General features: G+C 32.9%; 1 protein-coding gene across 1 annotated transcript; it reads right to left on the bottom strand.

Annotated features, from left to right (window-relative positions):
• Positions 1-4270: 4270 nt before the first annotated feature.
• LOC109182221 (probable calcium-binding protein CML36) lies at positions 4271-5379 on the bottom strand. Its single transcript, XM_019332328.1, has one exon. It carries the CDS (start codon positions 5206-5208, stop codon positions 4534-4536), a length of 675 nt encoding a protein of 224 aa, XP_019187873.1. The 5' UTR covers positions 5209-5379; the 3' UTR covers positions 4271-4533.
• Positions 5380-14550: the final 9171 nt, after the last annotated feature.

Raw genomic sequence — 14550 nt, 5'->3', positions numbered from 1 at the left:
CAAAAAATAATTAATATATACTATACCCACTGTTCAATCGCATCTAATCTTGTTCAATTTAGAGATAGTAAATTTATGTACACTGAATGAGCTTCTTAACCTCTTACAACAGGCGCATGCATGCATGTATCTATTCCATGTTCTACGTACTGCATGTACACATACTCCAACCCTTCTCGGATTCATGCATGAAAAAAATATTATATTTTAACTAAAAATTATTATATATTTTACGAGATAATTTTAACTAAAGTAATGATGCTTTTATAAAAAAAAAAAATGTAATACTTTTATATCAAATTGTAAAGAGTTAATTCTCAAATGGTCATTCGACTATGGCATTTTTTCAAATTGGCCATTTGACTTTTAATTTCCGCAAAGTTGTCCTTCGACTTTTGAATTTTAAGTCAAAATGGTCCTCTGTTAGCTTTGGCGTTAAGTTGGTGTTAAAATGAAGGGTAAAACTGGAAATTTAGGTTTTGCACTCCAATTTAAAATAATATGTAATTCCTTTTAGCAACCTGCGCACATATTTCTTCAAATCAGGTTTTTTCCTTTCTTAAATATACAATCAAAATGTAGGATAATCAACTAGAAGGCCAGAAATATTTGTCTTGAGAAGTTTGTGGATGAAGTTGAAGATGAACTAATTTGGCCTTCTAGTTGATTATCCCACATTTTGATTGCAGATTTATGAGAGCAAAAACCTAATTTGAAGTCATATGTGCGCAGACTGCTGAAAGGAATCACAGATTGCTTTAAATTAGAGTACAAAACTTAAATTTCTAATTTTACCCTTCATTTTAACACCAACTTTAACGCCAAAACTAATGGATGATCATTTTGGCTTAAAATTCAAAAGGCTGAGGACCATTTTGAAAAAATTAAAAGTCAAGAGGTCAATTTGAAAAAAGTCAAAGTCGGAGGACCATTTTGAAAATTAACTCAATTGTAAAAGTATTACATTTTTTTTCAAAAGTATTATATTTTCTCATATAAGTAATAAACATTTTATTCATTATTTAGTTTTACATTTGCTAGTACGTATAAGTATTACATTTTATCTTGACTCGACCCGTCTCACGGATCTCCACACAAGTTTTTGGTATTTATTTTTATTAAGGAAAATTTAATGCAATATATAATTGTACCAGCGTACAATGGCCACCGTCGGAAAATTAACGCAATAAATAATTGCAAACAGATTAATAAATTGAACTTTTCTTAGTTTTATTTAACTAATCCGATTATAATTTTTAGTCAAAACTAAAAACATCTCGATTTGTGAGTTGGGTCAAAGTATTATCAGCGTGTTTCTTGCTGAGATTATTGTAGGGAATAGTAATCTGGATGAAATGAGTATATTTTAAGAAAATCTTACCCACGTGGCAATTTTGTCAAAACGTTTAATTATTACATGGATTAATTTTATAAAAATCACCTATTTTCGATTAACTTTTATGACCAACTGAAAACTAAATGAAATTTTGTGAAACTTTTAATTTTTCTGACCACCTTTAAAAGTGGTTGGAAAATCATCACAAATTTCAATCACCTTTAATAAATAATCAAAGATAAATAGCCCTAATAGTAAGCCTAATTTTCATCACCCTCGCTAATTTTTTAGCAATTTTACCACTCATGGTTAAATTTTTTGTCATTTTCTAACCACCCATGGTCAGAAATTCGAGAACAATCTAGCAACTTTTTTTAAAAGTTAATAGTTTTATTACATTGTAGTATCTGTTCATATACTTAACACAAAGAACCACTGAGGCTCAATCTCATAATTTTGCAAATGAAAGTCATACCCGGGTACCATTAGACCACATAGTCCTGGTAAACAATCTAGCAACTTAATTGTTCAAATTTTTTACTATCTTTGTTAGTGTTTGGTGTTATCGACCACTTAAACTAGTGGTTAATAATATTAAGAAAGATCTTTATGAATCTCCAAAGTGATTTTTTTTTTTTTTTAGATAATCTCCAAAGTGATTATTAAGTTAGTCAAAAATAGTATTTCTGACATAAAACTTAAGCTTTTTATCACTTTTTAGTGGTTGTGAATTTAAAATTTTCCTGTTGTAATTAAATTGTGACAAGTGAATTGATACACAATTACTCAATTAGCAAATAAAAACAAAAACTATTTTTAAAACTTTTAATAATGATATATTAGAAAATAAACATTAGCAATGATTTTAGTATGGAAATAACATGTTGCTTTAATTTTTTTGAAAAAACATGTTGCTTTAATTAATTACCCATAACATATCATTCTAATGGCAAGTTGTTATACATAAAGTGGACAGATTCTTTGTTCGCACCAACATTTAGTCATGTTTGCTGAGTCATTGAGTCACTGTGATTTACATCTTCCCAAATGTTCTGTCTGGCCGAGATAGAGGTCATTGGGGTTGGAGATTCAACCTTTTAGGAAAATAAGTCGTTAATATTTTCATCTTAAAATGCATAATTTTTTGTTTGTGAATAGTATTTTTATTAGAGAGCTAGACAATGAAAATAAAATAAAATTATTTATGACATTTATTTTATGGAGTAAAATAACAATGAAAATTTATAAAATAAAATGTAATAAAAACAAAAGGTGAACAATTTAAAATTTTATGAGATCAATGCAGCAGAATCCAAAAAATAATGTTAACGTTAGAACTCTGATCTTGTCGTTTCCGTGTCAATTGGTTGGCTCGACTCACGAGTAGTGTCGACTATTAATGAGGAAAATTTCTATTTTAGAAATGTATATATATTATGTACACTGCAAACGTGTATATACTATTATTTTAATTGAGACGCAATAGTACTCAAAAAATAAAAAAAATGAGAGTAGTGGGTGCTTGGTAGTCCAAAATAAATGGTCAAGTGAATAAAATATGATTTTTATATTAAAATGTCAGTGATTTAATTATTCTCAACATTTTTTCAATTGAGCTTGTCTAGTGAGATTTGTAGCTACGGATTTACCTCTTATGTGTACCACGGAAAATAGCTAAGTAAAAGTGTTGGGCGTCGGCCGAGCTGGTCGAGTTTAGCTCCTATCTGACGTTGTGGCTTATTTATCATTGAGAGATGTGGTTAAATGATTAATGTCTACATATTTATCATCAATTGATTTTAAGTAAGATATATGACAACTAGATAGTCACTGGAAAATAAACATGACAACTAAATCGTGGGGGAATAAATAGTGTAGCGCTGAAATCCAACAAAAAGAACATAATTCTGGGAGCTAAAGGCCAAAGAAACTCTTGCCATTTTGAAAGAAAATATAACGAAGTAATTGAACTAAAACATGTTCAAAGTAAACACCTAAACTTGTAGAAAAATACAATCGAGTCAGTTTGATGCTCGAATTACTCATTTGAATGCCAACTTGAATTTTTGTTTTTTTTTTTCTTTTAATAAATTCATAAAATTACTTATAAAAAATACTCACCCTGTCTCAATTTATTTGTCCTACTTACTATTCATTAGTCAAATTAACTCTTTCTTCTTTATTTATTTTTTTAATATTTTTTATTTATTTTTAAATTTGATTTTTCTATTCAATAATATTTTAGTGTAATTTCTAAATATATAAATTTTATATACTAATACTAAACTTAATATTATAAAAAAAATAGATTAAAAATAACTTCAGAATTTTGCCAGATTCGGATAAAGATGTGGTTTGATTCCCATGGATCCGTGAAATAAATTTCAAGAGTCTGCTTCTCTTATCTTTTGTGTTCTGCTTTTTTATGTGTTTTTCTCTCGTTTGTGTGACGAGTTTGTTTTCCCTATCGTTTCTTTTGGCGAGTTCTTTTCTTGTAGAACATATAAGTTGGTCATGGAGTGAATTTCATCTTGGGTGACAAAGATGACAATGTAAAAGAGCATCTGCATCTCAGCTCGATAGATTATTGTCAATGAACGATAGATAGAAGACTTTTCAACCAAAGTTAGTTTTGCCTACGTTTGATCAATTTTTCAATGGTATTAAAGAAGCGTTAAATCCATCTAATGAATTCAGCTTCTTTATAACATTGCTAGGAAAGTTGTTTCTATGTCCGACTATAATATAAAGAATGGTATATCGTTCCAACGATCCTATTTATAATTGATTCAGCTTATGATTAAATTAATGAAATAACTTTAGTCAAGCATCTTTAACTGAACCACGTAAAATGAGACCGTGGGAGTTTGGATTTTAATAGTAGATCCCAACAGCAAAATGAAAAAAAAAAAAAAAAAAAAGACTATTTCTCAGTTGAGTGGTAAACCAAGGTTGGATTTCATTCTCATCATTGTCACAATATATGTACGGCAGCTTTGGTACAACTTATAGAAGGATCAAATCCAAGCCGTTCACCGATTCGATCCATATTTATCATTCTCAAAATCCGATCCGACCCATATAACACTCCCATGTGTTCCCCCAAAAGGATTAAAAGGAAGAAAAAAATGAAAAGAGGAGTTATTCTTTCACCCAAATCAAGAACAGCAGAAGAAATTAATATGCGGCACCAATCATCATCTCTGCTGCTCCATCATACGGCTGAAGTCCTCGAAGCACACGAACCCGTCCCCGTTCCTATCCACCCCTCTTATCATGCGCCGGCAGTCCTCTAGCGTGCACCGGGAGTCCCCGATGGTTTTAAACACGCTGAACAACTCCTCCGCCGTGATCTTCCCGTCGTGATCCGTGTCGAAGAAGTCGAATGCGGCTCTCATCTCGGAGTCGCAGGACGGCGGCGCGAAAGCCGAGCTGAGCGCGCTGAACTCCTCGAGGCTGATGCAGCCGTCGCCGTCCCTGTCCACCTCGCTCAGCATCATTCTCAGCTCCTCCTCGCTGGGCGGCTCGGCTCCCACCCGGCTCAGCAGAGCCTCCAGCTCCTCGCTCTTAATCTTCCCGTCGTCGTCCCTGTCTATCAGCTTGAACGCCTGCACCAGCTCCGCGTAAACCTCGGAGGAAATCTCCGACCACTCGTCGGGGGAGATCTCGCTGGACAACGCCGGGAGCACGCTGGTGGGCGTCGACAAACCGTTCTTCTTCTTAAAGCCGTTAACCAAGTCACACGAATCGGACGCTGAAGACGACGTCGTTCCGGAGCTGAACGACGACGGATCATCGGATCTGGAAACGGAACGGGACTTCCTGGACTTGAAAAGCTTCTTGGGGTTAGGGATGGCGATGAAGAGCTTCATGGCGGATGGAGAGGAGAGAAGAAGAGAAAGGAAGCCAGAGATAGGAACGGTTTGGGGCTGGGTGGAATGAGAGAGGAATAACAGAGGATTAAATGGAAGAAGCGCGTTGCGGAGGTAGCCATAGCGGGCTTCCGCGAAGCTTCGTAGTGAGAGAAAGAGGGAAGCTTGGAAAGAGTATTTATTATTCCGTAGAATTTAAAAAGGGTTTTTAAACTTTTGTATTCGTTAGGTAATTAGGTTTTTATTTTTATTTTTTAAATAATCTTTTAAAATTTAATCATGAATACAATATCATCAATGTGAATAAAGTTTGATTGACTATTCAAGAGTTTCTGTTATATATATTACTCTTTACTCTTAGTTGATTCAAGAAATTTCCTTCATAAAATAATCATAACATCCAAATTCTTGGTGTAACAAAGTCCTACTAATAAGTGTATATATACACTGAGCATTTTGTATGTGCAAGGTATGAAAATTTATGTTTAATATTAAAATATTATTAAATATTTTACTTTATTTTTTTATAATTAGACCATGAAATGTATTTTTTTTTTAAACAATGAAAATGACTCTAATTATTTCAACGTACTCGATATAGTTTCATAAGTTTTTAGAGGAAACACATATTTGAAATGTGAAAGTAGATGGATTTAATTAATTCGGAAGGGTCTAAATTAACAAACACGGTAATTAAAGAATAAGGCAAGTAAATGAACAATGATACGAAAAGACAATAAACATATGTCACGGGAACAAATCTTGTAATAAGAAATGTTGTAAGATGATTACAAGTGAATATGTGATTGGACAATAAAGATGATGATATCTTAACAAGATGATTAGATTAATATTTATACTCAAAATTTCCCTAACCGTCCCCATAAAACGGAGGAGTTAGTTACAACTACTTGGGCCGTCAACCGAGGGTTTGGGCCGGGGCCCAAGTCGAGGCCCAGGCCAAGGCCTAGGTCAAGCCTGTCGCCAGGCCTAAGCGACTAGGGGTATGGTCCAACATGAGGCTCCGGCCTAAGGCCCCGAGTCCAAACGAACTCATTTTGCTCTGCTCCACCGACCTTGCTCCGGATCCATATCCAATATATTCATCATTGTTCATACAATTTTCATGCATCAAAACTTACATATCATAGGTGGGGTATATATAGAGGTCGAAGTAAGAATTAAGAATTTATGTTTCTGACTTTTTTCTTTTTTATTAGACCACCATGGCACTTGTTTTTTAAAATTTTTAAATTACGAAAGCAATTCTAAATATTTCAACTTAGAACAATTTTCTTAAATTTTCAAAGAACATTTTTTTTTATTTGACCATAAGTTTTTCATGTCAAGATAAATTATATAACTCTAGTATTTACACATTGAAACTAATTATGTTTGTGCGGTGAGTAGTAATTATATTTTCATGACTCAAATTCAAAACCTCTAGTTACATAAACAATCCGATCACATTATCTCATTCACATTCCACAAGTAAAAAGAAACACATTTAACATAAGAAAATACATACTCTACTAATAGTTTCCATGCACCAAAAGGCCTATCATGAGTGGCATCTTGCCTAACAATCAACTAATAATTTGTTTATAGAGGAGGGAAAATTCCCCTATTAGAAAGCGCATAGCCGTATGTCTAGTGATTTTGAATTCGTATAAAATGTAAATATATTAAAAACTTACAAAATATTGACTTAAAATAATGGATAAATAACAAAAGTTTGCATTTGAATTAAACACAACAATATAATGGTTTTTACTTTTTAATTCTTTTATATTATCCACCATAATATTTAATAATGCGTGTGGAAACATGACAATTATTATTTTTGTCTACAGCATATAGATAGTATATTTAATTATAAAAAGTCATCAAAATCAAAAAGTGTGAACGTATGATGGAGCTTAATTGGCCTCAACATCAATGAAAGCATACATTCGAGTAACAATTACAAACTGATCATAAAGGTAAAGTTTAGGAAGAATGATCAGAGATTGAGTCCCACTCATGATAGTGTGAGAGCAATAATCTCTCAAAATGAGAGGAGTTCCTTGTGCATAGTAAGCAAAGGTCGCTCTGTGGTTCGATTGAGTTACCATGATTTACATCCCCCAGATACTCTGTTGGGTCGGGGTTGGGGATTCAACCTTTTGGGAATATTTACAAACTTATCTGTATAGACTGTTCAGTTAGCCACATAAATCAAGTTTGAGAACAATAACTGGGATCGAGTCTCACCAACAATAGTGTTTAAGAGTAACCTATCACTTTACAATCCTTTACTGATCAGGGTAATAAGACGAAATTCACCTAATATACACTTTCAGATAGTAACTATAAATTTTGCTCATCAAAAAAAAAAAAAAAAAAAAAAAAAAAAAAAAAAACTCAATAATCTAAAGATTATGATTCTCACCATCTACATATGTGTCATCTAGACTAACCATACACATGACTACATGAGCCTGTTATTATAATTTAAATTTTTGCTAAGAATTTAATTAAGTCCTATCATCTCCACATACATCCATTATTATTGATATTAGACCGGGCATCATATCTAATATGCACTAATCACTATATATATGCATGGTGGTTAGGGCGGCTGCATGTATAATCGGTTGGTTTATCTAGCTTCTTAATCATTTCTAATCATTACGAGGAGATACTAATGTATTAGAGAAGGTAATGAAATTGATTAACATAATATATTCCCTTCAAATTCAATTCTTATGTGATATTCATTGCACCATATCATCCTCAGCCGGATCTTATGTGAAATTTTAGTCAATTATTGTACAAACCATATTTTAAAAAAATTAAATTAAATTTAAAGAAGATGCTGCATAAGTAGACCCATAATATATAATATCTGAACAGGAAATTAATTTCAATTAAGAATTTCTTGATTCCTTTGCTGGGATATCAGATCAGCAGAATTCACCTGATCGAATCCATGCAACACATTCAAACGACTTCAAATCTGGAGATCTAAAAGCTAAGAAATAAAGCTAAAAAGTTGATGGATATATACAATGGTTCTGATGAATTTCCGGTGCATTCCAGTGTGTACTTTGGGCATGCATGCAGGCAGCTGTCTAATTGGAGTTAATCAAGGAGCCCAGGAATTGTCAATCCTGGGTATATAAACTAATCCCTGTTTTCTAATAAATACAGCTATTCTGATAATGCCTGGTTGACAAGTCTGAGCACACCGCAAATTAGCTAAATTAAATACAGCAGCATATATATATATATATATATATATATATATATATATATATATATATATATATATATATATATATATATATATATATATATATACATACATGAACATGGACAAGATAGACCTGAAGATGTATATTGGATAAAAACTATATTAAAAAGACTTTGTGTAATGAGTTTGATCAAGAATATATTGGTAAGAATCTAATTCGTGACATTTGAATATTATAGTTGTGTTTTATATATCCACTTGACCATCCATTTCAGATCACCTAATACAACGCTTCATAGTGTTTTCGTTGATTTTCTTTATGATTTAGCAGTTTCAATTCCTAAGTTTATATTCAAAGCTATGTTTTTGTTTTAATTAAAGTTTACGACAGAACACTAAAAGTGCACATTTGAAAGTATACATTTGGAAGTATAAAAGTGTATAATATAAGGGTGTGTTTGGAAACCCGGAAAATGACTTCTGGAAGTCATTTTCCGGGGTTTTGGTGTTTGGTTACATTGGAAAATGACTGGTCAAAGGAAAATGGGGTGGAAGTCAATGGAAAAGGAAGGCAATTTTATGGAAAATGACTTCCCCTTTTTTTTTGGGGGAAGTCATTTTCCAACTTTTACACCAACATCATCAACACCATACCACCACCACCACCACTACCAACATACCACCGTCGCCGCCATCTCCACCATACCACCGCCACCACCACCACCATACCACCGTTGTCACACCACCACCATCACACCACCGCCGCCGCCACCACTACCACCATACCACCGCAACCACCGTCGCCACCACTACCGTCGCCGCCACTACCACCATACCACCGCAACCACCGTCGCCACCACTACCGTCGCCGCCACTACCACCATACCACCGCAACCACCGTCGCCGCCATCACCACCATACCACCGCCCCCACCACCACCATACCATCGCACCCACCGCCGCCGCCACCACCACCATACCACCGCAACCACCGTCGCCGCCACCACTACCGTCATACCACCGCCGCCGCCACCACCACCATACCACCGCCGCCACCACCACACCACCGCCACCGCCACCACCGCCACCACCACTACCATACCACCGCAACCACCGCCGCCGCCACCACCACCATACCACCGCAACCACCGTCGCCGCCACCACTACCGTCATACCACCGCCGCCGCCACCACCACCATACCACCGCCACCACTACCACACCACCGCCGCCACCGCCACCACCACCATACCACCGCCACCACCACCACACCACCGCCGTCACCGCCACCACCACCACCATACCACCGCAACCACCACCACCACTACCACCACCATACCACCGCAACCACCGACGCCGCCACCACTACCACCATACCACCGCCGTCGCCGCCACCACCATACCACCGTCGCCGCCACCACCACCACCACCACACCATCGTCATACTACCACCACCATCACACCACCACCAATTATTATTATTATTATTATTATTATTATTATTATTATTATTATTATTATTATTATTATTATATAACGAATAACACCACTACCACTACACCACCACCACCACCATAATATTTTTGATATATTATTAGTTTTTTTTTTGTTGAAAAACTTAGCTATTTTTTATTATATTTAAAATTAATATTATATTATTATATATTATTATACATGTTGTAATATTCTAAATAAAATAATTAAAATGTTTAATTATACAATTCTACTCATTTTCCAGAAAATGAACCAAACACACAAAAACAGTTTTCCAGAATGCAACCAAACACCGGAAAGGAAAATGTTTTCCGGAAAATGACTCATTTTCCAGAAAACATTTTCCAGAAGTCATTTTCCTGGTTTCCAAACGGACCCTAAAAGTATACAATTGAAGCTGTAAAAGTGCATAAAAGCACCATAAAAAAAACGCATTATAAAATATTTTAAAGTGCATAGTTAGAAGCTAAGGGTGAAAAACTGAAAATGGACAAGTTAAAAGTTAAAGGTGCAGTAAGAAATAGTTTAAAAGTGCATATTTGGAAGTGTATATGCAAGTGCAAAATAAAAACTTTAATTTATAAAGTGTAGGATTTAAACACAAAATGTACTCTAATAATGACAAAAGTGTACATTACGATTATTAGAAGTGCTTATAAGAAATTATAAAAGTCATATTAATTCTAAAAGTGTAACTCAAAAGTTCTAGAAGTGCATTTTAGAAACTTTAAAAGCACACGAAAAAGAGCATTATGTGCCTACTTATAGAATTTTATGGGAGTTGAAAATGAAAATTAGTTTAGGTTTTTTGGATGACGGTAAAAATTCGCAGTCACTATCTCAAAATGTGTGCACTAAGTAAACCCCGTTCGTATACAATAGTTAACATTAATTTAGTTTAATTTTAATTTTTTTTTCACCTGATAAAAAATAGGTTTAAAATAATAATAAAATTTTAAGAAGAATATTACTACATGTCTATGTACATATATCACATGTTCACATGAATTATTGCAAATTTGCAATATTTCATCATTGTCAATCATTGGCATATAATTTAGGTACAACAGCTTAGAAAATATGCCAAGAAAAGTATTTTCATACGAACTTGGCACTGTATCCTACGCCCTAAAAATAGCTATTTTTTATTCTGTCATAAATAAATAAATATTTTCAAAAAACAAATAAGGGTTATAAGTATATAACCATTTGATTTTTTTAAATTTCTTTTTAAAATATGACAAAAATGTTGTATGACACCATAAAAAATCATATTGACAGAATAATTGGACCAGGAATCGGACCTGACCCGACGCTCTTGGTCTAAGTCGTCAAAGCAATAAAGACAGTCAAACAGTAACTGTTAGAGAGAGTAGATGGAACGGTTGCAAGAGCCACGCACTTATTAAGAGCACCGCCTCATAAAAAAGCATGAGTTATGGAGGGCCAGGGCGTGCACTTATGGATGAGCTGAGAGTGTCTCAATTACTAGGAAGACGTTGTAGTTTTTAGGAGACTGTTGTGCCGCTACCAATGTATAGTATAAAATCTTAGCCCATGTAATAACAAGGGGGCACACTCAATAAGCAAATTATATCATGCACCGCGCATCAAAACGACGTCGTTTTGTTTAATGAAAAGAAACAGAATCTTCACAACAAATAACTCCGTTCTTCAGTTTCATTTTGTATACACTGTAATTTCAGTTCGACACAAATTACAATTTCATTTCGATATAACTACAGTTTCATTCAATATTTATACACTCAAATATGTGAAAAAGTTAGTAAATTTTATTTTATATACACTATAATTTCATTAAAACACAACTACATGATCATTTCAATATAATTACAGCTTCATTGTACAGTATACACTTAAATATGTGAAATGTTATTCAGTTTCATTTTATATATACTGTAGTTTCATTTCACCACAACTACAGTATCATTTTGTATAACTGCAGTTTCATTTGATAATATAAAAATAATACGTGAGACAGTGTCGGTTTAGACACACTGTAGTATCACTCCGTTATAACTGCAGAAACGGAACCGTTTTGACACACGATACATAATCAATTATGCACGCGGTGCACAATATAACGACCGCACTCAATACTTTGTACTCTGAACATAGCAATACTGAAATTACTTTACTAAAAATTATTTACCGTCACATCTAAAATATTAATTTAGCAATATTTATCATTGGATGTTTTTTCTTTTCCCCACTTTGAGTCCCTTTAACAGTTTGACTATTATACTTCTTTCAAATTTAGTCATTGATTGCCATTTTTTTTTTTTTCACATTTGGTATATGGTTATCAAATTCTTGTTATATTTGGTCGTTTTGACCAACTTTCTCACAAATATTGTTAGATTTTCATCAACATTAACCCCAAAATTACTATATTCTATAGTGTTGTTTAGATGGTTCTTAAATTCAAATAACTTACACAGCCATCATATATACAAAAAAAAAAAAAAAAAAAAGTTGATCGAGTAATTGATTGAAAAAAACAAATGTTGTATGAACCGGAAGGAATTTGCTAGTTATGCATCAGATATGAAAAATTGGTAGTTAATGACCAAATGTAAGATATATACAATATTATGAGACCAAAATAAAAGAAAAGCAAATAATAAACTATTATCATTAAAGGTTCGATTTTGCCCTATCTTAGTTTTTAGTCAATTTCACTCCTATGGCCTTAAGTTTTTAATATAAACAAGTTTTTTTTTTTTAAATACAAATAAAAATCTGACCATTCAATGTAGTCATTTTAATATGCCACATTATAATTTATAAATATATAAACAGTGAAAAGTAATTTCATCTTTGAGAGGTACAAAAAATTGTAGTCGGTTGAACTCGTAAGAGAACCTTTTTTTTTTTTTTTTTTTTTTTTTTTTCATTTTTATATATTTAGATTTAGAAGTGGTGGGTTAAAATGATAGTATGAAATAATTAGACAAAATAAATATATTTAGATAAACCATTAACACTAACAACAAAATGATCAAACTATTGAAAATACAGCAGGAAATAGGAGTAAAATTTACTAAAATAACAGAACAAAATTAATCATGTGATAATAAGATGACAATAAAGTAGCTAGCTACCTGTTATCGTTTTGATTTTATATATCATTAAAATATAATATCAAATCGATCCTTACACCCACATTTTTGCTTGTATTTCTCAAAATATTGCCAAACTTTCTAAAATAAATATCATAAATAATTTATTTTCCCCTACCATAATTACAGAAAAATTATCAATTTGATCTTTAACTATTATTTTGACCAATTAAATCTCTCAACTTTAAAATCTTAACTAATGAGATACAAGTATCATGAAATTAATAATTGGGTGGTAGGTAGCACGCAGGAAAGTTAGAGCACACGGATAATACGCGAATTCAAATTAATTATTACGGAGTATATCATTTATTATTGAAGCAAAACCGTAAAGTAACAACAGACAGCGCACGGGAAGATGGGCAGACTGTTATGCATCCCGGTCTATGGCAATTTATATGGTGGATTAGGGTCCACATAATATTATAATCCTGAATTAAAACAACAAGATATAGAATTCATACTCGTAAGGTACAAAATTTTATAATATAAGACACATACACATGTTATATATTTACTTATTTTTCAAATATGATTTAGGTATATAAATTATGCTCATATGCACAGAATTTCACAACACAAGACACAGAAATTCATAACATAAGACATAATTACTAATTTGTTTCAGGTATAGATTTCATACTCTTAATAAAGTATAAAATTTCATAAAACAAGATAAAAAAAACTCATAACATAAGACACATAGTTTATGGTATAAGGTTTGCCAATCTTTTCTGCCCACCACTTAACTATATCCAATCGAGCTTTAATGGAGTTAGGTTTATTCTTTGACGATAATAAGTATTTGTTTTTGGATTGGATGATGGATTTCGATCTAATCCTACTTTAATTTGTATATGTTAATTATTTCGATCCAACACAAAACGAAATGTTAATATTAATAATATTAAATTAAAAAGAATTGAGAGCTTGGGGATAATGCGAGACAACACGAGTTTGTTGCTATAAAATAGAAGAAATAATATTGGGTATATATATTTAGTTTGATTTAATTTATAACTTAATACATGTCTATAATGGTAACACATAAGTTTTTATGTTTATCTTGTTCATACTATAAAAATGTAGGAGATCGAGAATCTAAGTGGTAGGTAAAAATTCTGTAAAATTCTATTGTTCCACTAGTAACATGATTAGTGAGATACCATTTATGATAGATGTACGTATGTGATTATATAGCTTTCACATTTATTCATTAGACTTAAGGTTAATATTGCCTATGAGACGACATGACTTATAGGTTAGGGTTTCGTCGATAGATCATGTCTAATTACATTCCAATTGGAATATTGTCTCATAATATAGCTAATATTATACCCTAATTAAAACTTTGCCAAACTCATTAAGATTAGAACTCTATCATTTGTGCATCGCCATGGGCCGACCTTCCCAAGTTGCCAATTCCATGGCTCAAATTAAAGTTGTGCTTGCAAGTCCAACGAATACTTTAGA

Source organism: Ipomoea nil, unplaced genomic scaffold, assembly GCF_001879475.1.
Source record: "Ipomoea nil cultivar Tokyo-kokei standard unplaced genomic scaffold, Asagao_1.1 scaffold1043, whole genome shotgun sequence".
Taxonomy (NCBI): domain Eukaryota; kingdom Viridiplantae; phylum Streptophyta; class Magnoliopsida; order Solanales; family Convolvulaceae; genus Ipomoea; species Ipomoea nil.
Note: the sequence above shows the minus strand (reverse complement) of the source record. Positions and strands in the feature narration are given on the sequence as shown.